This window comes from Fukomys damarensis, unplaced genomic scaffold (assembly GCF_012274545.1).
Source record: "Fukomys damarensis isolate Sample0158 unplaced genomic scaffold, DMR_v1.0_HiC HiC_scaffold_24, whole genome shotgun sequence".
NCBI lineage: Eukaryota > Metazoa > Chordata > Mammalia > Rodentia > Bathyergidae > Fukomys > Fukomys damarensis.
The window spans coordinates 65,770,955-65,797,551 of record NW_022900936.1 but is presented as its reverse complement, the minus strand read 5'-3'; the positions used below and the strand labels follow the sequence as shown (position 1 = coordinate 65,797,551).

General features: G+C 40.5%; 1 protein-coding gene across 2 annotated transcripts in view; it reads right to left on the bottom strand.

Annotated features, from left to right (window-relative positions):
* Positions 1-26,597, bottom strand: part of Cd86 (CD86 molecule) — a 68,117-nt gene that overhangs the window by 20,057 nt on the left and 21,463 nt on the right. The window contains exons 1-3 of one of the 2 annotated variants that reach the window (XM_019208311.2): positions 26,177-26,202; positions 25,804-25,939; positions 9,638-9,687 (exon numbers count right to left, since the gene is read on the bottom strand). In XM_019208311.2, coding sequence (XP_019063856.1) covers positions 9,638-9,687; positions 25,804-25,820 — 67 coding nt within the window. In that variant the 5' untranslated portion in view covers positions 25,821-25,939; positions 26,177-26,202. Of the gene's footprint in view, positions 1-9,637; positions 9,688-25,803; positions 25,940-26,176; positions 26,203-26,597 lie in introns of those variants that run through there. The other variant, XM_033755923.1, reaches the window with a different exon arrangement.

Below are 26,597 nucleotides of genomic sequence, written 5' to 3'. Positions count from 1 at the left end.
TTTTTTTTTTTTTTTTTTTTTTTTTTTGGTACGGGGAATTGAATTTAGGGCCTCATTCTTACCAGGCAGATGCCACTGCACCACTGAGCTACACCCCCAGCCCTACATATCCTCTCTTAAAACAGAGCAGTTGAGTAGTCCTGGAGGAAATTACTTTGTTGGTTAGACTGGTGACATTTAAAATCTGCAGTGTCCAGTCTCACTTAACTTGACCTCCAGACTCACTTCCCTGCTGCAAACACTTCCCCTCCGCTCCTGCTTTTAGTTTCTCTTTCTCTTATAATTGAAGTCCCTGAGTGAGCAGAAATAGCTCCTTTCCCTCCTTACCTCCCACCCCCACCTCTCTAGTAAAACTGCCCTGACGAAGGTTGCCAGTGACTTCCCACCGTGGCCAGTGACTCCAACTCATTTGACCACTCTGCTGAATGTCACACTGTTGGCATCTCTCCTGGAAATGCTGTAGTGTCGTCCAATCTCTGGCTTTCTGGTTCAAGCACTTGTTGTTGGACCCTCTCTACTCTTTCCCTGGGTTTTTTCATCTGTGCCCAATGATTAAACAGCCAAGTAGAAGCAATAATTCTCCAGCCCACAACTTTCATAGAGTTCCAGACATTCACATCCGATGGTCTGCTGAGTGCCTTCATTTAGATAGTAATAGAACTTGCCTTCTTCTCTGTCAAGCCTCCCTCTGTCTCAGTGAACAATTCTCTCACCCACCGCTGTCCTCAGTCACTGGAGTCGTTTATAGAAAATACCGGAAGGAGTCTGTGCAGGTTTGGTGGAAGAAATCTGGAACGACTACAGCCGGAGGTGAAACGCAGTATGCTACTGGAAGGCATGCTCAGTATGAAGGAAAGGGAAGGGACAACCAGAGGAAAAAAAAATCATGTGTTTATCTGGAGAACTTAGGGACTTTATCCTTTAGGTTAGTAATGAGAAAGTCTCTCTTATGGGGCAGGAATAGTCCTCTAGGAATTATCATGACCTGGATGATCATTCTGTTTAGACTAGCTTTGTTTTGATTGCATGCTTCCCATGACATAGATCCATACATTCTATATGTAACTATGTAGACATTAGAGCACACGATATTTTATAAAAATATATAATAATGCAGTATCACATGAAATATCTGTCTACTAAACTCTATGAGACAGAATATATGTAAATCCTATTGCAAACCCTACATTCACTGGAAGCACCCATCATCCATATCCTCAGACCACACTCCATTGTCCTTCATTGCTGTTGGTATCGGTCTTGCTCCCAGGTGCCCCCAACTCACTGAAGATCTGAGACCCCGGCTCGCTGCTATCAGTTGCTTCACAGCTGAATTCTCTGCTTCTGTATTGTTCCCAAAAGACGATCCTTTGGAAAAGTATCTCTGATCACATAATTCTTTGTTCAAAAACCCCTGATGACTTCCTACACTAAAAATTATATCCAGATCCCCCCAACACACTAAGAACCATATCCAGCATGCAAACTGGTCCCTGGTACCTTGCAGATCCGCTTTCCTCACATACCCTACCAAAGCCACACTGGCTTCCTCTCCAGTCTTCTAAAACGCCTGACACTCTCTGAAGTCCTCTTTTCAAACCGTCCCTCTTCTCAGCCTCATGGTTAACTCCTTCACCTTACACAGGTCTCTCCTCAAATGTTACCTCCCAAGAAGATTTCTCTGACCTTCCTATTGAAGATAGCATTCTTGTTGCTTAAGATTCTATCCCTTATGATGACTTTTTACAAAATCACAGAGGGCCAGGGATTTAGCTCAGTGATTCTGCTGCCTGATTTGCAAATGCAAGATCCCAAGTTCGATCCCTGGTACAAAAAAAATTTTTTTTTAATTAAAAAAAATCACGGTACTTATTATGATATGGTATGGTTAGTTATTGTCTGTCTCTCCTGAGGAATCCAGATCCTGGGTTAAAACCTATGTGTGTTTCCCCCCACCCCCAGGCTTAACTGTAGGCAATCACAAAGGCTTTACCTGACAGAACTCACAGAGGACATCTGCCTTCTCCGCACCAGAGCTGGTGCACAACCAATACGTCACAGTCTCTGAAGGGACTTGAGGTCAAGGTCTCAGTCCCTTGGCCAGTCATGCTTTTTCACATATTTGCATTCCTAGTCCAGGCACTTCATTCCTAGGTCTATTGAAGGCCTTGGGTAGAGGTTGTCTTTAGGTGCATCTGGTGGTCTCCATGTATATGGCGGGGGGACCTAGAGGACGTTTTTCTCACTCTGACTCAGTACTCCGCACTTTTCCACTCTTAGACATCCTGCTTTGTCTTCCTCCTCTGGTTGCTCCTTCTGTAGATTCCCCCACCCCTGGAGCCATAAAACTACCACATCCTTTCATCTAGGGCTCGCTCAACAGTGACATGACCTCCATGACTGCACTGTACTGACCCATGGGACATTAAATGGTGTACCATCCCATGGGGCAAATCAGAGTGGGGAAATTGGTCTTTCCACTTTATCCTCTTGCCTATACCACTGCTGTAAGATATTAAAATTTAACTCATTTTTTTCTTGCTGCTATTATTGGCTGCTCTGACACTTGACAGTTCAGCTATTACTCTCTCAGCTCAGCTGAACTTAACATCTCCCATTAGAATAAGCTCCATGAAAGCAGGGGCTTTGTCTTTTTTCTTCACCATGGCATTTCCAGTATCTGCAACTGGAATATTAAACACTTGTAAATACTCATTGAAGAAACGAATGAAAATGTCTCAATAATAATCAGAAAAATGCAATTTAAGCCTCAGTGAGATATTATTCTTTTTGAATGTCAGGTTGGCAGATATTTAAAGACACTGGAATACCCATTTCCCAAGAGAATGTGGGGAAGTGTGTCCTGTTATGCACTGTTGGTAAAATTCTAAGTTGGTGCAACCTTTCTGTAGGACAGTTGGTAATTTGTAGTAAATTATACAGTAAGCTGCAGCCTTTATTTAGCAATTGAATTTCTAGAAATTGTGCATAAAGAGATACATATGCACAAAATTGGATGTACATAGATATGCACAGTTCTTAAGAATGATGCAGGGATTTAGCTCAGTGGTGCCGCCTCCTGCCTTGCAAGTTCAAGCTCCCAAGTTTGATCCCCAGTACCAAAACCAAAAAAAAAAAAAAAAAAAAAAAAAAAAAAAAAAAAAAAAGAATGATGCAATAGATACAAATTAAATTGTTTAATAAATAAACCATCCATACAATGGATATAAACAGAATGCCATAGGGCATCATACATTATAGATAAAGTATGGCTTTTGCACGGCATGAGTCCAATCTCAGGTCAACTACTTGCTACCTGTGTTACTGTGGGCAAATTACTTAATCCCTTTATGTTTCAGTTTCCTCTTGAGAAATGCAGAAATAATAATGGTACCTATACCTGAGGGTTGTTTTAAAGACTAAGTGAGTTAATATTTCAGTTACCATCTGAGTTAATACTAGTATACAGTAAGCACTCTTGAAGCACTACATATTTGCAACAGTTGATCTCCTTGAGGTTGAGGGTAGAGCAGTGCTCACTAGATGCTGGGGAGAGAGTGGTGAGGGAGGGACGGGAAAGGTTAGTCAACATGTACCAAGTGTGCAACAGAACACCAGAAATTAAATTTGCAATATACTTTATCAAGCTAGAACACAGAAAGCAAATGTTTTCCCTGTGAAAAACTGATAGATGCAGGAGATAGATGTGCTTACCTTGACTAGAATTACATAATGAATACATGTCCTGAAATACCATACAGCACTCCATAAACAGCACAATTTTGTTATGTATCAGCTAAAATGTTTTAGTTTGTTTAGTGTGTCATTTATTTTTAGCATTATTGTTATCGATAGGAAACAATGCCTATGGACAGAAATCAGCAATTTATAGATAAATTTGCTTTAAAAAAAGATTTGACCAAAAAATACTTAGGCTCTTCAAAAGCATGAGGAATGAAAAAGTTCAAAAACCATGAACCATTAAAAATAGGGAAATCCAGTAATAATACATTTTTCAATATGTTGGCAGTTCTGGAAATAAAAATAGAAATTTGGGAAAAGCAAATAAATAGAAGTCTGGATTAAACATCAGCAATGTGAGAAGTTAAAATAGAGATTAGAAAAAAATGGAATAAAGCCTAGATCAAATATAATATTAAAAAAGATTAATGAATTGGAAGATGAGACTGAGAAATTCACTCAAAGGGCAACATGGGGAGAGGAAGAGATAAAAGAGAACAGAGTAAAAGTTATAAAATATTAGTTTGCGAATGTGGTAGTTTTTAGAACAAAAGAATAGAAGAAATGATAAATAATATTTGACAAAGAGAATTTGCAATCTATAAATTTGAAGAAATATATCAGTTTTCAGGTCAAAAGTGCATTTTTAAGCACCAAGAAAGATAAATGAAAATCAATCCATATCTTGAAGCATTGTAGCAAACCTGCTAAACATACAGTATAAATTTTTTTAAACTCAGAAGAATCAAATTGATTCTTTTTATTTTCTAATGAATATAGAAAGAATAAGGAAAGAAGGAAGGGAGAATGGTAGGACATTTATAAAATCATATCCATTACACAGAAAGCTTCTTAGAAATCATAAACTAAAGAAAATAACTGGGCAATACATCCAAATGAATAAAACACAAAAAGAAAATAAAGCAAGTTACAATTTTTAATTCAAAGGGCTATTATGTCAAACATAAAAATGAAAAGCACTTAGAAACTTGAGAAAGTATGTATGAAATGATATTGAATAAAACACTCAGGCATCTGCATATATATTGTACTCCTAACTGTATATAACTACTTTTTATTCTCTTGTCTGTTTCTTCCAAAGAAACGTCGTAAAAGTGACTTAAAAGGCCAGCAAAGTGATTTTGACTTGAGATCTGAGGAATGATTTGGAGATTTGAATATTTTAATTGAACATCTATCTAGAAATGAAAGGAGTAAAAATGAAATCAAGAAAGGGCAAATATTAAAGGGTATTAAATATGTTTCCCTAATTTTGAGATCCTAGAAACTGGCCTTATGGCTTGGTACTATAAAAGAGGGTGCCTCTTTGGGACAGATCAACTAGAGAAGTGAAATCTTGGTATAAAAATAGGGCTACAGGTGTTTTTATTTCCATTGCTGAAAAATCAAAATGGAATCACCTGTGCTAAAGTTTCTTATCACTAAACCAAAATTAACTTGTTACCTGACCTTCCAAGAAATCAGGAGCATGAGGATATCCCCAGATTTTCCAAACAGGATAATCAGCATAACAATGAATTTCCTCTCTCCTTAATCTATACATCCTTTAATTCTTACAAAAAATTATCTAAAGTATTCTGATGTTATCTTGTTAGTTTTTTTTCATTGTTCTCCCTCCCTGTCCCCATCTTACAAGGAAATAACTTTGAAGTGACCAACCTGCTTTTTCTTTCTGCTGTTTTCAGCTCTTTTCAGTATATAAAACCAACATTTACCTGAAGTATTGCTGGCTTCTGGGAACTGCAAGATAAACCCAACTAAGATCTTTAAACTGCTGCAAAATTGACACCATAAAGTTCAATAATCCTGAGGGCCAAAAACCCTAGGTTATATATTACAGAAATGGTGCTAAGATTTCCCCTTTCACAGAGGAAAACCAAGACACAGTATGTCAGATTCTCACTCTTTCCCAAACCAGTGTGTCTGTCATTGGCTCTTCACATTTTCCTACCATTTTTATGCTTGCTCTCCAACAGCCCTAAAGGTTCTGTGACCATGTTCTACGATAGCAAATTACCTGGCAGCTCATTCATTATCTCTGGAACCTCCTAAAAACATTCAGCTAAAATGATTTACAAATTTGGGACGAGATATTTCCTACCAGGTAACATATAACAAACATATATTTCAAAAGTCCTTGATGTAAAGGAGTGATTCAAATAGAATCAATAAGCTCCATGATAATTCTTTGTGACCAATAGGTCTGAATTGTTAATTTGCCTCTTCATGGTGGTTTTAGTGACCACTGTCTGCAACAGCAGGAATGAGAGTCAAAAGTAGCCATGCGAACATTATCTTCAGACAGCTATCCACACAGGAATCAGGAAAAATAGGGAGTGGGGGGAACAGCAGATCTTTCTACAGAATGTGGAAAGAGAGTTTGAGCAAATTTTATGTAAATCTTAAAGTGAAAGTTTAACTACAACTCCAGATATATTATTTGAATCAGAGGTAGTGTGCAAAAGAAATGAAAAGCCCCAGGACCCAGAGACTCCTCAGACAAAGAGAGTATGAAAAGGCAGACTGGGCAGGGTGCAGTGGCTAACCCTTAGACTGCCAGCTGCCTGGGAGGATACTTGAGCCTGAGAGTTTGGGCAACATAGCGAGACTCCATCTCCAAACACACAAAAAAAGGAAAATCAAATCCCATCCAAATGTGGGGCCTACCTATTTTCCAAAAGCCACAAAACCACTCTGGCTGTAGTTTAAAAGTGTTATGGAAGTGTCAGAATAGCAGTAGCAGAGGTTGACTGTGGTGCTTAGAAATTATTTTAGCTTTTTAAACACAAAAAACAAATCCTAATCTAATTCTAAAAACCCTGGCTGCCCCTCTTACACTTTTCAGTCTTAAACTCTTCTTTAGTCTCAGCTTCAAGAGGAGGAATGGACACTAAGGTGTCTAATTTCATTGACAAAGTGGTGGACACAAAAGACACTGGGTGGGAGGGAGCTGGAAAAAGAATTGTTTCACTGTACTGTGTAATCTGTGTCCTCAAATGAATTATCCAGCTGTGGGCTTTTGCTGTGGATTATCAGGGCCAATCGCTTTTCCTTTCTCCCTTTGGCTGCCAGATCACTGCTCAGTAGCCCAGTAAACAGAGGTGTGAGAAAACATATAAAATACAAATGGATTCCTTTCTTTCTTTAAAAATAAATGGAATCTGTGTTGTTGTTGCTTTTAATTGTATGTGAAGTATTGGCAATGGTTTTATTTGTTTGTTTTACAGTAATAGAAGTTGTGCCCTGGGCCTGTGAACTACGTTATATCACCAGCCCTTTATTTATTTTTCATTTTGAGACAGGGTCTTGCTAAGTTTCTTTGGCTGCACTTGAACTTGTAATCTTCCTGCCTCAGCCTCCCAGAGAGCTGGTGTTACAGGTCTGCAAAAGCATGGTCCACCTAGTAATTTTATTTTCTATTTAGATGTTATTGTTTTTCTTTTCCACATTACATTTGTTCTGTCCCCAATATTGTCAATTATCTTCTCACCACCATGGAACTTGAATATTTATCATTTGGGGGAGTCATTTTTAAAGTTTTAATATTGATGACTCTCTTTTTAGGAGCTAAGAAGTTTCTAAGTAAAAACAAAAGTGACACCTGGACTTGATTTTGATCAGGTTTCTTGGCTTTACTTCTTACTTTCAGTGCTCAGACTCAGAAAGTTTGGGGGCCAAATGGTCTCTCTGTTAAGCCTTTCTGAGAGTCTGTGCTTAGGCCATTCCCCTTCTTTCTTTCGCAGGACAGAAGCTTTGGGCATTCACTGTGGTAAGGACAGCTGGGCCTCCAGCTTAGGGGACACGAAGGGTGCCTCGGCAGGGAAGGAGAGGATGTGCTGCTGGGAGCTTGTGAACACAGACCAGGCAGAAGTGATTTTCGCCAAAGCTGCCTAGGTCCTGGGGAGAACCCCTGTTGCTCCAGAGTCACTAGCAAGGGCGAGGGGAAGCAGCTGAGGCCACAGCCCAGTGACAGGATGCTGTGTCTGGATTGCTGTGTGAATCCATGCTTTGCCACTTAGTACTGAGTTTTGTTGATCTGGAGTAAATTACTTAACTTCTTTCTGTGTTAGTGTTCATTTTTATGGGGGGGGGGCGTGCCAGGGAATGAACTCAGAACCTTGTGCTTGCTAGGCAGGTGGCGGCAGCACTGAGCTAAATCCCTGGTCCTGTTTATTTTTTTATTTTTGAGTGTTCACATCTTAAAATGAGGAATAATGATAAGATCTAAAGCAGAAAGTCACTGTGATGCTTAAATAAGTGAATATTTTTAAAATGCTTAAAAGAGTTTCTGGCACAAAGACACACACACACACACACACACACACACCTTCAAATGAATAAGAAATAGATAGTTTCTTGGATAATGTCTGGAATCTTGTCTTATCCCCTTCTTTCTTGCTCTTGCTCTCCCTTTCTCTCTTATTCTTCCCATACACACTTCCCACACACCCCAAGAGCTGTGGTAGCAGGTAACTGACCCTGGGAGGTAAAGGCAGCTGCTATACCTAGGTTGGTGATGTGATCACTTAGCACTTCTATGCACCTCATACTCGTGGACTCAGCAAATCCTGAGGTGCTAAGCAGAAAACAGAAATCACAGAAAGCCTATCCCAGCAAGCAGGGAACCGAGGAGCCCTTCTCCATACTAGGCTGGCTCCTCGTCACCCATAGCAGAAATGGGGACAGTGGACAAAGTCCTATTGCCTGACTGTGTGGAGGAGGGGACTCCATGGCTGGGCTGATTAGCTGGGGTCCAGCTAGTCATAGTGCCTTGTAGGTGCTGTAGCCAACCCACAGCCTTAGTTGGCCTCTGATGTGCCTCATATCCTGCTAGGATGGCTTCTATCCTAGTGCTACAGGTGCAGAAAATGAGCATCAGAAAGGAGTGAGCCAGGAGAAGCTAAAAGGCACAGAGTTACAGGATATATGGCCAAGCCTCAGCCAACCAGAGTTTAAAGATGGAGAAACTGAAACTCAAAGAGAAGCAGCAAACAGAGAAGGTCTGAGTTTTGTGACATCTGACACTCCTAAAAGTATGTGGGTGGAGGAATCCTTAAGTAAAAGATTGCCCAATTCAAATATAAAGTGCCCGTGGCCATTACAATGTTAGCAGACTTGAGAAAGTGATGGAGGAAAGAGACACAGTGGAAAAATGGCAGTGGTCTTGCTTCATTGTGGTTAAAAGAGCTCACTTATTCAGATCTCACCAAATTGTAAGGTATATGATGAGGCCCTCAGTGGGGTCTTAAGGGGGATTTGGAAAGGACTTGTGCTAGTACAGACCCCTGAAGTATAAGCTTCATTAGCTTCATAATAAATCAGTGAACATGATTAGCTGAAGTCCTGTAATTGCTAATGAATTGTGACTGTGGGCTAGTGGGAAAGGAAGTGGGTGTGGGAGAGAGGAGACAGAAGCAAACACTCTGTTACCAGAAGAAGGCATTGGGGAGCCCATTAGTGGTTTCCTAAGAGCCTAAGAATCTCAGAAATGGGGAAAGAGAACACCAGAGAGGGTGTGTGCGGAGCAGAAGAGTCAATAGACATGTGCTCCCAACAAGGAGCCCCTGTGTAGCCAGTCCATCCTATTTTGTGCACCCAGGCCCCTGTGGGTGAGATAGCAGGGAGGAGGATGGAACAGAGGGAGGGCTCCTTCCCAGGTGTGCCTGGTCTTAGTCATGGTCTTAGTCTGAGACTCGTGGTCTTAGTCATGAGAGCAGAACCTTCTCCAGGAAACACTTCTGGCACACAATATTATACAAGATAAGTCATACATGAGTGAAACCCACCATGTCCCCAGATGAATCTGCAATGGTCAGACCACTGGGCGATGATGGAAGGATTTGGGGACTTCACACAGAGAAGAAAAGTTTCTTACCAGATTGCAGGAGGGCCATCAAAATAAGAATGATACCTGGCTCCATGATGCTAAAGTCAAAAAAAGAAAAGATAAAACTTGTTTAGAAAGTGAAATCGTAAACCAGTGTTCACCAAAATATGACCTGGAAATGGAGTCTGGGATTTGCTTGGGTTCCTCAGTACAGTAGAGAAAATGCTACGCGCTCATCATTTCCTTTCCTCTTAGCTTCACAGAGAAGCTCTATTTCCCAACCTCCCTTGCAGTTAGGCCAGGTTGTGACTGGGTTCTGACCAATGAAATCATGGGCAGAAAAGGTGGATGCTCATTCCAGACATGGCTTCCTTCTTCTCTCCTGTTTCCTTAGATGGAGGGGATCCAGAGAATAAACAGAAAGGTCTAGAAGATGGCCGAGCCTCACAATAGAAGAGGCTTTGCTGAATAATTTAATGAAAAAGCTCTCTCCACTCCTCCCCAACAACTGACCTCAATTGGACTGTGACACCAGAAAAAAAAAAACTTTTATTGCACTAGATAACGATATTATTTACTGCAGTTTCAGGCATTACTTCTTTTGAACCCAGTGAGTGTGATGCAGCCTATGGAATGTATTTATCTTTAGAAATCAGCCCACTTTAGTTTCCCTATGATTTTCAAACTTGAATGTGTGTTAAAATTACCTAAGGAACATGTATAACAGTTTCCTGGGTCTCATCCACAGAGCTTGATTTAGTAGGTTGGGATGAGGCCCATGAATTTGTATGTCTAACAATTGCCCAAGTGATGATGCTTTGAGAAGCACTGTACTAGAGCATTCCTTTAATGTGCATGATGGAACCAAAGAAGATGATATGCATTGCTTTGTAACCGCCTTCCTTGACTTCCTCCTCTCCTTTCCTCCCTCTTTCTCCTCTCACATACATATCCAACTGAGGCCAAAATGACTATAGAGTGGCTCAAAGGGAAGCAAAGAATGAAGGAAGGACCAACACTAGAAACTTCTCGAAAGCCAACCAAGTACAGCACAGGAGTGCAAAATGGAGCCAGGGACAAGGCCAGTGCATACGCTTACCACAGAAACCTGCCTCCTTTGCATTGGGTTGGATGCAAGTTTGGTTTGCAGATTTTGTTCTTTTGTTTGTTTTTTGAGACAAAGTCTCAGCATATAGCTGAGGCTGGACTCAAAATGATAATCTTCCTGCCTCAGTCTGCCAAGTGCTGGAATAGTGACATTCAGTATCATACCTGTCTGGCTTGTAGATTTTTAACAGCTAAGATGAAATGGAGAAAAACCCACCTGGTGAATTAATTCACAAGACTGTCCACTAATATATGGGTTTGTTCATGAAAATAAGCCAATGCTCAGGAGAAGGTGCAGAACTATTCTTTATCTGATAGCAGAAGTTTATTCATTTGGGGTAGGGATGGTTATTTAAAACTATTCCTGATCCTTTGACCCATGATATACACTCTTCCCCTCTGTTCCCTTAGCACTCAGCACAGGACATCGGGCTAAAAGTGTCTGTGTTAAGTTTATTTCTTTCCTTTTTTAATTAAGTTGATTGAATAGGTCATACCTATATAAATACTAAATTTAAAAAGTAAAGGTCATAAACAGTAGAAGGCTAGCCTCTCCCAGCCCTATCTAGTTTTATTACCTGTTACCAGTTTATTACACCTCATTGCAGTTATTTTAGGTCAAACAAACCAAAATGCAAACATAAATCTATATTTGATTCTTATTTTATTTTTAAACACAAATAGTGGTATTTGATACATAGCCTTGCAAACTCACCATCTATTTAGAGTTGCTCTGTTTAAGTACATAATGACTATCTTCCTGCTAACAGTTTCATTCTTTTCTATTGTATTTTATTGGATGGCAGTAATCTATTTTGCTATACCCTACTGACGTACATTTGGGTTGCTGCCAATCTTTGGTTGCAGTGAAAAACCTTGATTCTATGCTATATCACATCAACAGGAGTAGATTATGTTCCTTAAAGTAGAATTGGTGGACCAAAGGGTTAAAGGCAATGTAATGTTAATTTCTATGGATATTAAAAATGTTCTATCTTAAGATTATATGTTAATGTTGCCATTAACCAAACATGAGAGTGCTCATTTTCACACATTTTTGGGCCAACATAGTATGTTTTCTAATTTGTGACTTTTATTATTAGGGAAGGTTAAAATGGCACCTCCTTGTGATTTTTAAAAGTTATTTTTAGTTGCGGTAAAGTGCACATAACAAAAAAATGCACTGTCTTGATCATTTCTAAATGCATAGCGGCATTAAACAGAGTCATTGTATTAAACAACCATTCCTACCATCCATCTCCAAAAGTCTTTTCATCTCACAAAATTGAAGCTTTGCAGCATATTAAACAATGACTACAAACTCTCCCAGCCCCTAGAAGCCATTATCTCACTGTCTCTATGAATCTGACGACTTTAGATAGAAATAGTATCACACAGTATTTGCTTTTGTAAATGGCTTATTTCACTTAGCAGAATGTCTTCCGGGTCCACGCATGTTGTAGTGTCTGTTAGAATTTTGTTACTTTTAGAGACGGAATACAGGTCAATTGCTTGCGTACACAATGTGTTAATCCCCTTCATCTGTTGGTGGCCACTTGAGTTGCTTCCACCCCTTGGCTATTGCAAAGAATGCTGCTATGGACATAGACATACAAGTTTCCCTTTAAGATCTGGCGTTTACTTCTTTCAGGTACAAACCTAGAAGTGGAATTCCTGGATAACGCAGAAGCTTTAAGTTTCTAAAGAACCACTCTACTGTTTTCCACAGCAGCTGCCTCATTTCACAGTCCCATCAATGCACACAAGAGTTCTACTTTCTCCACATACTTACACACTATATTCTATTTTTTTCCTCAATAGTAGCCGTCCTAATAGGCATGAGGCATTTTTCACTGTCTATATAATGAACTATAAAACGAACTTTTCTTATTACGAGTCCCAGCATCTCTTCAAGTGGATAAGAAATACTATTTCCCTTCTCATATACTGTCTGTACACTTCTTTTGCTCACTTTTAAGTCTTTGGCTTTATAAAAAATGGATTTGTGAAACTATTTGGTATTTACACGTATGTGACTTATTTATTTCACTTAAGAGTATATACCAAATAGTTTCTCTGGTGTGAAACACCAGAAGTGTAAATAAGATCCAAATGGCATAAGTGACAATGTGAAATAAGAAGAAAACAGTTAAAGGTGTAGGGGAAGTGGGAAGGGGAGGGAAAGGAAATAAGGCAAAAGAAAAAATATGAGAAAATGAAAAAATGGAAAAAAGTTTTTGTAAATAGGAAAGGGAGGAGTGGGTGAAGGGAGGGCAGGGGTAAGGGGATAAAAATGAGAACCAAGACCTGTCACGTAAAGGTACAAGATCCCAGTGATGAATGTAATTGCACTATATACCTAAAAAGTATCAATAAATTCAATGAGAAAAAAAAAAGAAAAAAGAAAAGTACAAAGAATAATAAAACAATGGATTTGTGGAGAGCTCCTTTACATTAGAAAATTAGCACTTTATGACAATGTTACAAATGTATTCAGTCCCTGAAACGCACAGTAGGTGTTTGATGTCTAAACTGAAAGGCTGTCTCCCAGTTGCTCTCTCTCTTCCTTGAAATAATTTTAATAGGTTTTATACCAGGCGTGGTGGTGGTTCCTGGGGTGCTTATCTGTTGAGTTGAAGCTAACACCACTCCACATTCAGCCTGGAAAGTTGATTCCTCTGTACTTCCTCATCCTGAATCACTGGCAGCATCCTATTTATCAAAAAATCTGAGGACGCAGGCCCTTTGAGTCTAAATATTCACCTAAATATATAGGAATCCCTCCTGTTTGCAACCTAACCAAAGACAACTTTTTCTGGGGGGACATGTCAAACAGGGACACCAAAACAATTATATTTTGCTATAAACCTAACAAATAACTGCTAATTCAAATAATTACATGAAATCAGTATTGGTGCTAGAAGATCTTGGACAAATGGTTCTTGTAACTCAGTGAGGAGAAGCACTGCTTTTGACCTGGAAGTCACTACCATTTTAGATTTCTCTACTTGGAAACTCTCTTCCCCTGGATTATAAACAGCCTTTCCTTTCCTTCCTCTTGCTGATACTGGCTTTGTCCTTCCAAATTATCCAAAGCAAACTTACTACACTTCAGCCGGAACCCTTCAAAGATTTTAGGACAGCAGTCATATCCTTCCTCAACATCCTGGCCAGGCCCAGCTATAGCAGCCCTTCCAAGGAATGTTGCTAACATTAATTTAGAGACTACACATTATCCTGGAAAACATTCTAGACACTTAGTTTGTCAGTGACATTATTAAAATATGGTGCTAACAGTTTGTTATAGCTAAAACTTGGAAATAGCCCATTTGCCCATCAGTTGGAAAGTGGATAAAGAAGATGTGATTTTTCTATAAAATGGAATACTACTCAGCCATAAAGAATGAGAAATTAGATTTATTCATAGGAAAATGGATACATATTGAGGATATACGCCTAAGTGAAATAAATAAATCATACATGTGTAACTACCAAATAGTTTCTCTGGTGTGAAAAAATGTAATAGTACAAGCCTAAGTGAAATAAATAAGTCATACATGTGTAACTACCAAATAGTTTCTCTGGTGTGAAAAAATGTAATAGTACATAAGATCCTAATGAGATAATTGACAATGTGAAATAGGATGAAAATGGCTAAAAGTGTAAGGAAAGTGGGAAGGGTAGGGGAAAGGGAATAAGGGAAAAGAAAGAAGTATGAGAAAATGAAAAATGGAAATAAAATGTTTGTAAATGGGAAGGGGAGGAGCGGTTGAAGGGAGGGCAGGGAGAAGGGGAAAAAATGAGAACCAAGACCTGTCATGTAAAGGTACAAGATCCCAATAATGACTGCAACTGTACTGTATACCTAAAATGTACCAATAAACTCAATTAAAAATAAATAAATAAAAATATGGTGCTAAGTGTTTAATAGTAACAGGATCCTCTATTATGCAGTATAAATGTCCTGTGTGAAAAATGCTTCTCACACCCAGCCATGGTGTGATGATGACGACGATGATGATGATGTGTGCGCATTGTGTGTGCATGTACGTGTGTGTGTGTGTGTGTGTGTGCGCACAAAGCCTGAATTAGAAAGCCACTTCCTTCAAAGTTGTTGCCTCAGAAGAAGTGCAGAAATGTCACTGCTTCCTCAGGAACAAACTCCCAAACCCAACCACAAGTCTTGGCTTTCTCCAGAGAGCCAAGCAATGGCAACATTTATTCTTAGAGGGAATGTGCAAAAAGGGGAGAGGAAAGAACCTAAGAATTTATAGGGGGATTCTTTGAGATGAGGTTTCTGTCTGCTATGAATAGAATAAGGTCTGTGAGGTGAGTGAATCGGTCAAAACCCCACAAAGTAGGCTTCACATAAATACTTTCATTAAGAAACCAGAGAGCACCTGGCGTATATCACTTTCTAATACTTTACATGGCCAGTCCTTCATAGAACATTAGTAAGAGCAAAGTGAATGGTTAATTACACTGTTTCGCCCCATGACAGAGATAAAACTATTCATCCCTATATCAGAGATGAAGAACCGATATCTAAAACATGTTAGGTAACTTGCCCTCGGTTACCCAGCTAGTAAATGGTAGAGCTGAGATTTTTAAATCATTCAACTCCACTGATTTCTATTTAACACTGGCAGAGCTCCTTTAAAATGCCAGCCAGCTGAAGAACTGGGCTATGAGAGCCAGCCGGAATGTGGGATTCCATCTACTCTCAGACCAAGCATTTGTTCCTGGGATCACAATGGGACACTCAGGGAGATAACTGGGATTTGGGTAGAGGCTTGCAGTGTTCCCTGTCTGTTCTGAGCTGCAATTCTTTCCACAAAGATTGCGGGAATACCTACCACATGCCAGGCACAGAGAGCTCTTTTCTGCTCTTACCTCAGAGAGGTAATTCAATTCCTGGGTGGGTCTGGATTCAGGTACACCTACAAGCTCTCTGGGGAAATAGGAATACTGAGCTATCTCAGTACAAGAATATCTTTTGTGTTTCAGATCTGAGGAACATGTGAGATACAGTTCGCGCAAAAGGCTGATGAGGGGACATGAGGTGGCAGTGGCCAGATATTCAGCAAGACAGGGAAGTGCAGAAGTGATAAAACAGGAAGTGAGAGCAGGGTTCCCAGGTAGTTTCTACAACAGGGAAACCAAGAAAGAACTTTTTCTGGAATATTAGTGGTACTCAGGGTGCTATGAGAAATGCTGATAAATTAGCTAGTGTCTCAGGAAAGTTGTTCATTCAAATGTCTTTTAGGCAAACATTTACTGAGTTTATTCAGCATTGGGTTACTTCTAGAGGTTTTGGGAGATATAAGGATGTGTAAGCCATGGTCGCTCATCTAGTAGTAAAAAGAGTGTCCATGTATAATGGTAAGTCGAGTGAAAGGCAGCAACACTTAACATCTCCCAGGGCATGTGGAGCCCTGACTTCAAGCAGAGCAGGAGATGCCCCAAACTCCAAGGAGGAAGGACTAGGTCTGCTTCAACTCGGCAGCATGAGAGCATGGCCCAGTGCTACTGCCAGTGCACTGTGGGGCTGGACAAAACAGGCTGGGAGGACACATCTACTCGCAGGAGGAGAGTGGGTCCAGTGGGAACACCGCTGGTCTTGGCTTGCCCCTGGGTGTGACATGTTGCACGAAGTGCTTCTCAGAGGCCCAGAACCTGAACAGAGAGTAGCTATCATTTTCCTTGAGACAAGGGGGGAGGAATAGGGCAAACTCATTTCCCCTTTTTTAGAGATAATTTCTGAACTGCGAAATAGGAAGGCAATTGGATGCTGCTGAATTTTAAGAAAGCGTGAGAGCAATATAGAGAAATGTGAAAGCAAGGCAATCAATACTCAAACATTTCTTAGGCATTATATTTGTTTATTAATTCAACTAATATTTCTCAAATCAGTTATTGTGCCTGGTGCTGGGAATCCAGAGTTGAGAAAAGCCAGACATAGCTCCTATTAAGGTGGTTGCAAGCAGTTTAGTAGAGGAGTAAGAAAAAGATTAAAGATCATATAAATAAATGTGAATTATAACCATGACAGGTGTAACAAAAGAGAGGTTCATGGTACTTTGAGGTTCTAGCTGTGGGACTAGTCTACAGGGAGATTTAGAGAATGATGTGGTAGATTAAGGATGGACATATAATCTTTACTCCTCCCACGAAGAGTGGATGGAGTGTGAACTCCTCTCAATCCAAGCTGACCCCTTGACTTATGTAAATAATAGAATGAAGTAGAAAGGATATTTTGGAACTCCTGAAACTTAGGTCATAAGAAGTCTTGCAAATTCTATCTGTGCCTCTTGAAGTGTATTTTCTGGGGCTCTGAGATGTTCTATTTCCCTGATTCCATAGGGCAGGAAAGGCCGTGTGTAAGTTTGGCTCAGTGGTCCCAGCTCAGCCCAACCTTCCAGCCATCTCTGCCATAAAACCAGACATGCAAATAAAGCCTGGCTCTTCCAGATCAGGGGTCAGCAAAGTGTAGCCTGTGGACCAAAGCTGGCTTCCCTCTATTTTTCTTCTGTTCCTTTTTGTATTTTTAAAAATTAGCATGTGTCTTAGTCACTTTCTCTAGCTGGGACAAAATACCTAACACCCACAACTTAAAGGAAGAGAGCTTCATTTGAACTCACGGTTTTGAGGTTTTAGTCCGTAGTTCGCTAGCTTTAAGGCAGGGTGGTGTGGCAGAAGTCCCTTGGGGAAGACAGATGCTCAAGAAAGTTTTACTGGAACACAGCCAGACTTGTTTAATTACTGTCTATTGCTGCTGTCACACCACAGTGGCTGACTGGAGCAGCCATGAGAAAGACAATTACGGCTTGCAAAGCTAAAAGAAATCTCTATCTGGCCCTTTATAGAGAATGCTCCTTAATCCCTGCTGTATATAAGCACTGTCTAATAGCATACATGGAAGCCACAAAATGCAAGCCATATTTGACAATTTCTAGTAGCTGTACTAACAAATTAAAAGAAATAGGTGACATTAATTTTAATAATATATTTTGTTTAATTCAACATATCTAAGATATTATAATATCAACATATAATCAATATAAAAATTAAGAATAGATATTTTAAATTCTTTTTCGTACTAAATCTTCAAAAGTCTTGTATTTCATACTTAAAACCCAACTCAGTTAGGACTAGCCGCATTTCCAGAGATCAGTAGCCATTTGTGGTTAGTAACCACTGAAGCAGACAGTATGTGTCTAAGCAGTGTGTCAAGGATGGACATATAATCTTTACTCCTCCCACGAAGAGTGGATGGAGTCTGAACTCCTCTCAATCCAAGCTGACCCCTTGACTTATGTAAATAATAGAATGAAGTAGAAAGGATATTTTGGAACTCCTGAAACTTAGGTCATAAGAAGTCTTGCAAATTCTATCTGTGCCTCTTGAAGTGTATTTTCTGGGGCTCTGAGATGTTCTATTTCCCTGATTCCATAGGGCAGGAAAGGCCGTGTGTAAGTTTGGCTCAGTGGCCCCAGCTCAGCCCAACCTTCCAGCCATCTCTGCCATAAAACCAGACATGCAAATAAAGCCTGGCTCTTCCAGATCAGGGGTCAGCAAAGTGTAGCCTGTGGACCAAAGCTGGCTTCCCTCTATTTTTCTTCTGTTCCTTTTTGTATTTTTAAAAATTAGCATGTGTCTTAGTCACTTTCTCTAGCTGGGACAAAATACCTAACACCCACAACTTAAAGGAAGAGAGCTTCATTTGAACTCACGGTTTTGAGGTTTTAGTCCGTAGTTCGCTAGCTTTAAGGCAGGGTGGTGTGGCAGAAGTCCCTTGGGGAAGACAGATGCTCAAGAAAGTTTTACTGGAACACAGCCAGACTTGTTTAATTACTGTCTATTGCTGCTGTCACACCACAGTGGCTGACTGGAGCAGCCATGAGAAAGACAATTACGGCTTGCAAAGCTAAAAGAAATCTCTATCTGGCCCTTTATAGAGAATGCTCCTTAATCCCTGCTGTATATAAGCACTGTCTAATAGCATACATGGAAGCCACAAAATGCAAGCCATATTTGACAATTTCTAGTAGCTGTACTAACAAATTAAAAGAAATAGGTGACATTAATTTTAATAATATATTTTGTTTAATTCAACATATCTAAGATATTATAATATCAACATATAATCAATATAAAAATTAAGAATAGATATTTTAAATTCTTTTTCGTACTAAATCTTCAAAAGTCTTGTATTTCATACTTAAAACCCAACTCAGTTAGGACTAGCCGCATTTCCAGAGATCAGTAGCCATTTGTGGTTAGTAACCACTGAAGCAGACAGTATGTGTCTAAGCAGTGTGTCTCTAGACCAGACCATCTATCTGCTTACTACCAAGAAATAATCTCAGCTGATGGTCAGGAGCAACACAAGATGCACTCTGAGAACTGCTCAAACCCCTGACTGACCTACAGCATTGTAATGGAGGAAAATACTTAATTCTCTTAAGCTGTTATGTTTGAGGACAGTTTGCAATGTACCAATATGTAAACTGAACAGATTGAGGAGGTGCTAAGTAGTGAAGGGTTAGAAGAAGGTAGTGGGTAGGAAGGGTTCTAGGCAAAGAAAATAGCAGATACAAATGCACTGAGGCAGGCTGGCACCTGAAGGATCAATCAGGCTCAGCACAGAGGGAAGTGGAGGTGAGGCTGAAAAGGTCAAGAGGGGCCAGACCATACTTGCATTATTTGTCAGTTAAGGATTTGAATCTGTGTTCTGAAACCAATGTGAACCATGGCAGAAGCCTAACCAGGTCTGCATTTTGAAACACTGACTCTGGTTTTTGCCTGGCAAATGGATGGTAAGGGAGCCCAGACCACTGTGGGAAGACCAGCCAGCCAGTCACTGCTGTCACTGAAGTGAACAGAGATGGCTGTTTGGTCTACGATGGTAACAGTGAACTGGAGCTAAAGCACTAGATCATGAATTAGGATTATGATCAACAGGATGTGATGATGGACCACATAAGGACAAAGTATTGATATATTCAGTCATGAATGCAACAATTGAGAGCCCAGAATCATTCTTAACAGACTGATAACACAATTTATGCTATCAGACTCTGATTTTTAATTTTTCATTTTCATATTCTTAGTAAAACTATGAATGAAAGCAACAAAATCCTAGTTCTGTTTTCAGATGTGCAGATGACACAAAAATGAGCCAAAGGTCAGACAGATGAATTAATATTCCCAAGCCCTAAAAAGAGAGACTACCACTAACTAAAAGAACTATGAAGGTAAGTTAAACATCCATGCTGAAGTTTCAAAAATAACAATTGTGCAGGTAGTATGGGAGGATGTAGAGAAATGGCTTACTCACAGTACTTATAAACATCACAGAAATGTTAATGTGGCATGGCTAACCATAATTTAATCACGTTTTCTTTTTCTTTTTCTTTTTTTTTGGTACCGGGGATTGAACTCAGGACCTTGCGCTTGCGAGGCAGACGGTGGAACCACTGAGCTAAATCCCCAGCCTAATTCAATCACTTTTTGTGTGGAGGCTGACAGGCATCAAACTCAGAGCCTCACGCACAAAGGGCCAGTGCTCCAGTGTGGAGCCACACCCCCAGCACAATTAATCCAATCTTAACATAAAACTCACTCACTGTAGTCTGTGCTAATCAGACCACATCACTGTGGTATCACAATCAGTGAAGGTGGTTGTACTTGAGTGACACTACAAAAGTAGAGTTTATTAAGTGAAAGGGCAGCACAGCTCCCTAGGGAATATTGAAATTATGTCAAATGAGGAACATTAAAAACACCAGGGGTAATGAACCTGAAGAAGACTGCAACTATGTGATGGCCTTGTGCACAGGAAGGCACATTCACTCTCACCAAAGGGCGAACAGTTCTAAAAAACTGGAAGCCATAGGGAAGAAGATTTTTAGTTCCAAAAGATGAAATCTTTTGATAAAGAGCCAGAACCAAGGGCTGGGCTTTCTTGTGGGGTAATAAGCTCCCCATCACCTGCACTGCCCAAACAAAAGCGGGGTAGTAATGTAGAAGAGACATTTCAGGGGGAATTCTTGAATTGGTCATGTAGTTGAACTCCTTAGCTTCTAAGTTTAACCCCTGAGGTTCTCCTTACACTCTCAGGAAAAAGGAAAATTAAAGAACGCCCGGAACTCCATCTTTCTCTATCCCAGACTGAGTCCTTTCCTGTGACTTTACAGAGTAGACAGTATGGTGCACTCGGAGGGTCCCTCTTGTCTGCAGAGTCTGTGGAGATGAGTACAGATGACCCAGGACTTCTACAGCCCCGCAAGGGTGGAGAGCTAATGCTGGTGTTTGAGCTGGGCCTTGCCAGGTGACTGAGACTTGGTCTCAGAACTATTTTGGTGGAAGGAACAAAGTGACCCAAGTATGCCAGTGACTCAGTGACCAGTTTCTGATGAGCAGATGAAGCCCTGCCCACCATGGGCTGCACCTAAGTCCACTCATTCCGATACTTGTACTAATGAGAATTTCAGCCTGGGCCACAGCCTCAAGAGTTTTCCTTTGAGAACTGGCCCCTCCTTTAACATTAACTGTTGTTAGCTTCCTAGAACTCTATGGGGTGGGTCATCTGTCCCTGCCCTTGAAAGGCTTTGCAAGCTTCCAACAAGATTTCCCTGGACAGCCCAGGAAACAGATCTTTCACAATGCATGATGCTGCAGCCCATATATCTACCTAGTGTGTATTGAAAAACTACTGCCTGTTGATGAATCACTTTTAAGTGTTGACTGAATTGAGCTGTTCACTATTTCAGCCACATTCATGATATACACAGATATGTACACACGTAAAGACATCAGATATAACCCTGTGCTCCATGGTTTTTATGAGTTTGATATTCTTTGGCAATTTTTCCCTAATTTTTTAGCTTTTGTGTTACTACATTTAGTTACTGTAAGATACTGAATCTCAAATAAGTTATGTTGCTCTTGGCCTCACTCTGCACACTTCCCTGCAGGTCATAGGTGGTCACGGAACAGCCTCACTTTTGAGGCAAAGTACAGTGCTCGTTCCGGTGCAAAGTTGTAGGTGAATAGCAAGAAATAAAAGTGATGATAACTGAGCCTCTTAACTAAAATAAAGTTAAAATAAAGAAAACTTGGTTCTTGCTCTGGAATAGAGAACATATGTAAGAAATATAATCTATGTGGGAAAAATTAATCATAGAAATGATATAGAAATGAAAAAGAAAACATATGCCCATTTCTTTACCTCAAGTCCTATGTCAGTCCCCAGAAAATAATGCATAATGCTGGTTTTATGTGCATTATTTCCAGATCCTCTCCTATATCTGTGAATATGTGTAAATATGAATTTTAATAAAAATAAAATGCACTATAAATACCACTCTGTGATCCACATTATAAAAGGTAATCAGCTTTGCTCAAAGTCTACTGATTTAAAAGTAAATCATAAGTTTTATAATCATGTTTCTACACAGAAACACATACACCGATGCTTGACCAAATATCTGGGTAGCATACTGTGGATTAGCCAAGTTGCACATAAAATTAACCATCATATGTCTACGTGTAGTCAACTTGAAATCCGCAGACATCTCTTTAAACCATATTAAAATCTCCAAATAGAACCAATAAGATTATATTTCTACCTAACCAGATACAATTATCCTGTGTAAAACTGAAAATGCACTAACCTTCTCCCCACTAGGATTCAAAGTACTAGGGTGATACTTGCTCTCTTTTTGCTTTTTCCTTACACACCAGGGTTGAACCCTGGGCCTTTGCACAAAGCTATATCCCCAAATCTTTGTGGGATGCAGTGTGATATTTTAACACATTTATACAGCATGCAATGATCAAATCAGGATAACTGGTATAACCACCACCTCAAACTTTGTGTCAGGTACACCCAAATCCTCTATTATTTTGACAAATTTCTGAGATACAATCAAACACAATAATTTTCAGGACATATAGAAATGAAGGAAAGACAATGATATTTTCTTAGAGCAAAAGTAGAAAAGCTGAATGGACTGGAGAAGAGGTAGATTTGAGGGAAAGAATGGGAAATTAATTTTTGTAAGTAGAACAGATGAGTTTGATAGGATTTGGAAAGATGGATGAGGAATTTATATTTAATTCATTAGAAAATTGGGAATTTAGGATTAATAGTTTGGAAGCTGAAAAATGATGTGATGAAAGTTTACAGAAAGTAAGCCTGTCAGTAGCCTGAGGAAAGGGGGAAGGACTGTTACCAGAGTGATCAAGAAAGCCAATATTAAAGGCTCAAGGAGCCGAGATGGACAGGAGGAAGCAGCAATAGGCACTGGGAATAACAAAGAAGAGATGTATGTGAGTGATGCCTTAGTGACTTCTGGAGTCTGGGGTACACAGAAATGCCTGGCTCTGGACAGGGCCACCCAAACTGAGCACCACTCCCCTGGGATGTCTCTCCGCAGCCACATCTCCTCCTAGCTCAGGTTGGATCATCTGTCTGACTCGGTTTCCAATTTCTCCTTGTAGCAAATCCCCCTTTAGGTCTCTGTCTGTGGAGAATTTTCTTATCTAATTTTTGTTTCTTTGCATTAGCTATTTTTGCCCTCCCCCATTTGGGAGCACAGCATTTCCACACAGAAACCAGGACAGCAAGTCAAAGTTGCATAGGTACAAAGAAGAAATGTCTGAGCAGATCCATAAGAAGCCAGAGGATGCTTTTACTCGATCTCTGGTATTGTAATAACTAAAGTCTTAAAATTAAGAGTACATTCTCCTCACTGGCCCAGAAGGGCATAGTATGGCGAGAGTGTTTGCTCTTCCTGTCCCCCAACAGCATTTGTGTGTGTACAAGACAAACACCTAGTTTCTTAGCTGTATCTAGAATCAGACCGTTTTTGAGTTGAGGATCATACTGATGGTTATCAAGGTCATTTTTTCTGTTTTGCTAAAAAACAAAACAAAACAATAAACATGCCTAAAAGTAAGTGTCACTCAATATTTTTCTGGTACTTCAGATGTTCCAGGGCTCTGCCTGCCGGGAATGAGACCCTCAGAACTCATCAGAGGGCAGCCATTCCCACCCCAACCCCTTGTTTTAGAACCAGAGTCATGGTCAAGGAGAGAAAAGCCAATGTTGTAAGGGCGCAATTTGAAGGACATCCCCATTCTCCCATTCTGTGTGCAAGGCTCTACTCCAAGAGCTTGAAATTCCCACAATACTCATTCTTGGGGCTAAGGTATTTTTTCTTTGAAAGCCCAAGCTGAAATGAAAATGCTTGCTGGATGGTAGAAAGAAGGTTGTTCTTATTGTCTGCTGTTTGCCATTAGGAATTGAATTTGAGTTAATTTATATAAATAGGACATGAACTCAGAAAAGAATCACATCTGTGAATGGAGGAGGATGGATAGAAAGTGGGTTGTTTCCCCCACTGAGGCCTCAGGGTCATGATGGAGAGATGCAATGCGCTGAAAACACATTCTTCTTCCTCCTCACACACTCAACATGGAATCTCTTTTCCAAACTGCAGCCTGAGTGAGCATCAATGTGTGGTACAGGAGAGCAGAGACGAAAGGGGGAGTCCAGTAAAGGCTCCTGCCCAGCCTATGCACTTTTGCTTGCTCTGCCCCTAAATACTCCTTTTATCTGCCTGGCCATGATAAGTAGATGACCAGCACCCGCCTGGACTCTGGAAAACTGCCCCGAAGCCTCCCTGCTACCTGCCTTGCTTGCTTTAGACATGATTTTGTGCTCCTAGATTCTTACAGTCTCAATCTCCTAGCCCAGAGATACACCTAACCTCAAGCCCCATGTCTATATGATTTTTTGGAACATAGTGTTTGAACCTTGATTTTTCTCCTAAAGAATCCCCTTTTCATCTTTCATGTTTTTTCCCCCTCCTACCCTAGCTCAATGTCATAAAATCCTGTTTCCATCTCTTCCCAGGAAGGTGTGTCCACTATCCAGGGATTACAGAATAATAAAAATATCAAACATAAAGACATAGTAACTAATCAGTCCACCTAATTACATAGAACTACCTTCTTTGATCCCAAGTACTAATGTTAAAAGTCATGTTAATGACTTTTATTTAACTTGTATGATTTTCCCACTAGGAAAATAGAAGCCTCAAGAGTATAGCTTTCCTGTATGCCTTTATGTCTTTTATGCTCCCTACTCAAAATCAAGTACCTAGGACACAGTAGGTCCTCAATAAATGTATGCCAAATACACGAATGAAGATTCATAAGTTTCCATTATACACCATCTATCACATAAATAACATTACTGATGCCTGTAGCAGCAAACAGCACATATAACATGGAATTTCAAATGTGAATACATAAATACACTCATTTTAGTCCAGAGCCTTAGTCCCAAGATTGAAGTTATTTATAAGAGGAGCAGGCAATCTCCTTAGTTATTACAATTTGAGAGGAGTGGGAAGTTCCCTTGGCCAAAAATTATTTTCACCTGTCTCTCCAAAACCTTGCCTTGCTATTAAGAGATGTGGTATTTTAGGCCTATTTGCAAATGCAAATGTGCTGAGAGTGTGGGGAGCATGTTAAACCACTGCCTGGGCTCTTTTTGGACCTAAGAATATTTCTTTCCAAATGAGCAAGTGGTCTCTAATGTTGGGATGGGGCAATTGAGTGGAAAGAAATCGTAGGAAAAGCTTCCAGAGAAGGAAAGCTAAACAGAAAAGCAGAACTACTGCAGGAAGGCCATGGATATTGACTCCCTCTTCTAGGTTTCCCACTTGTACCAGGGCTCAGGCAGGGCCAGCATCCTTGGACAACGCCTCCTAGAGCAGGGCTGCAAGGAACCCCCAGCACCCCACGGCCAAGAGAAGCCACCAGCTATTTGGTAAGTGGCATTTTCTGTTTCCTGCCTGTCCTATCTCCTGGTTCACTCAAGGAGACACATAGATCTAACTAGGAGAGCCTCGTTTTTGTAATATCCCACTTCCAGTGAATTAAGTCTTAGTCTGTGAATTAAGCCTGCTGATCAAGGGTTTCAAGCACACACTCTGCCCTCCTGTCCTTGCAAGCCATCAGCCCCACCTCTGCACATCTGCCCCAGATGCAGCTTCTCTTGGACCAGATTACAGGCTTCATAAAGGACTTACCTGTCACCAGTGCCCATCCACTGTAGCACCCAGAGACCAGACACATAAACAGAGCAGCATTCCCGAGGAACACAGGAGCAAGGGGTTAGGAAGAGATGAAAAGGAGCCTTGGCCAGCTCCCCGGGTCTTCTGACTCCTTGTAAAGTGAGAAATAATCTCAGGACTGAGGTTCAAACACAGAAAGGGGAACTGACTAGACTGAAGCAACACCACGGAAGGGGGTAGTGTTCTTTCGTGGTTCCTGATAACTTCTACTGGCAGGTGGGCATTTCCACTGATGAGAATGACTACAAGAGCACCCTTGGACAGTGAGCTAGTGTAAAGCCCTGAGGAAACCCCCAAAGACAGCCCCATCCACAGATACGACAGGCACCTTTCCTGGCAGAATTGTAGAGACCCAGGAGTGCAGTCTTTAAAGCCCAGAGACACAGAGTCAACTCCATTTCGCCAGTGTTTTACTGAGCAGCCATGTGCTGGCACTTAGTTGGCCCCACAGGGAGGCAAGAAAGATCTCAGCCCGAGACTGAAGGGCCTGAATTATTCATGAAGGACCTCTCCAAGGATCCTGCTTGAAGCTAATTCACCTATACAGCCCTCATTGTCAGAATCTCGCCTGTCCTAACTGTAGGAATTGAGACAGTTTCTTTCACTTTGGTCCACTATTCCTGGAAGTGGGTGGTACTTTTGAGTTGAGGGCAAGTCACAAGCAGAAGTGGGAAAGGTGTGTGAATGCCCAGTAATTTTTCTAAACCTAGTGCTCAGATGAGATGAGTGTCATATGCATTCATATATAT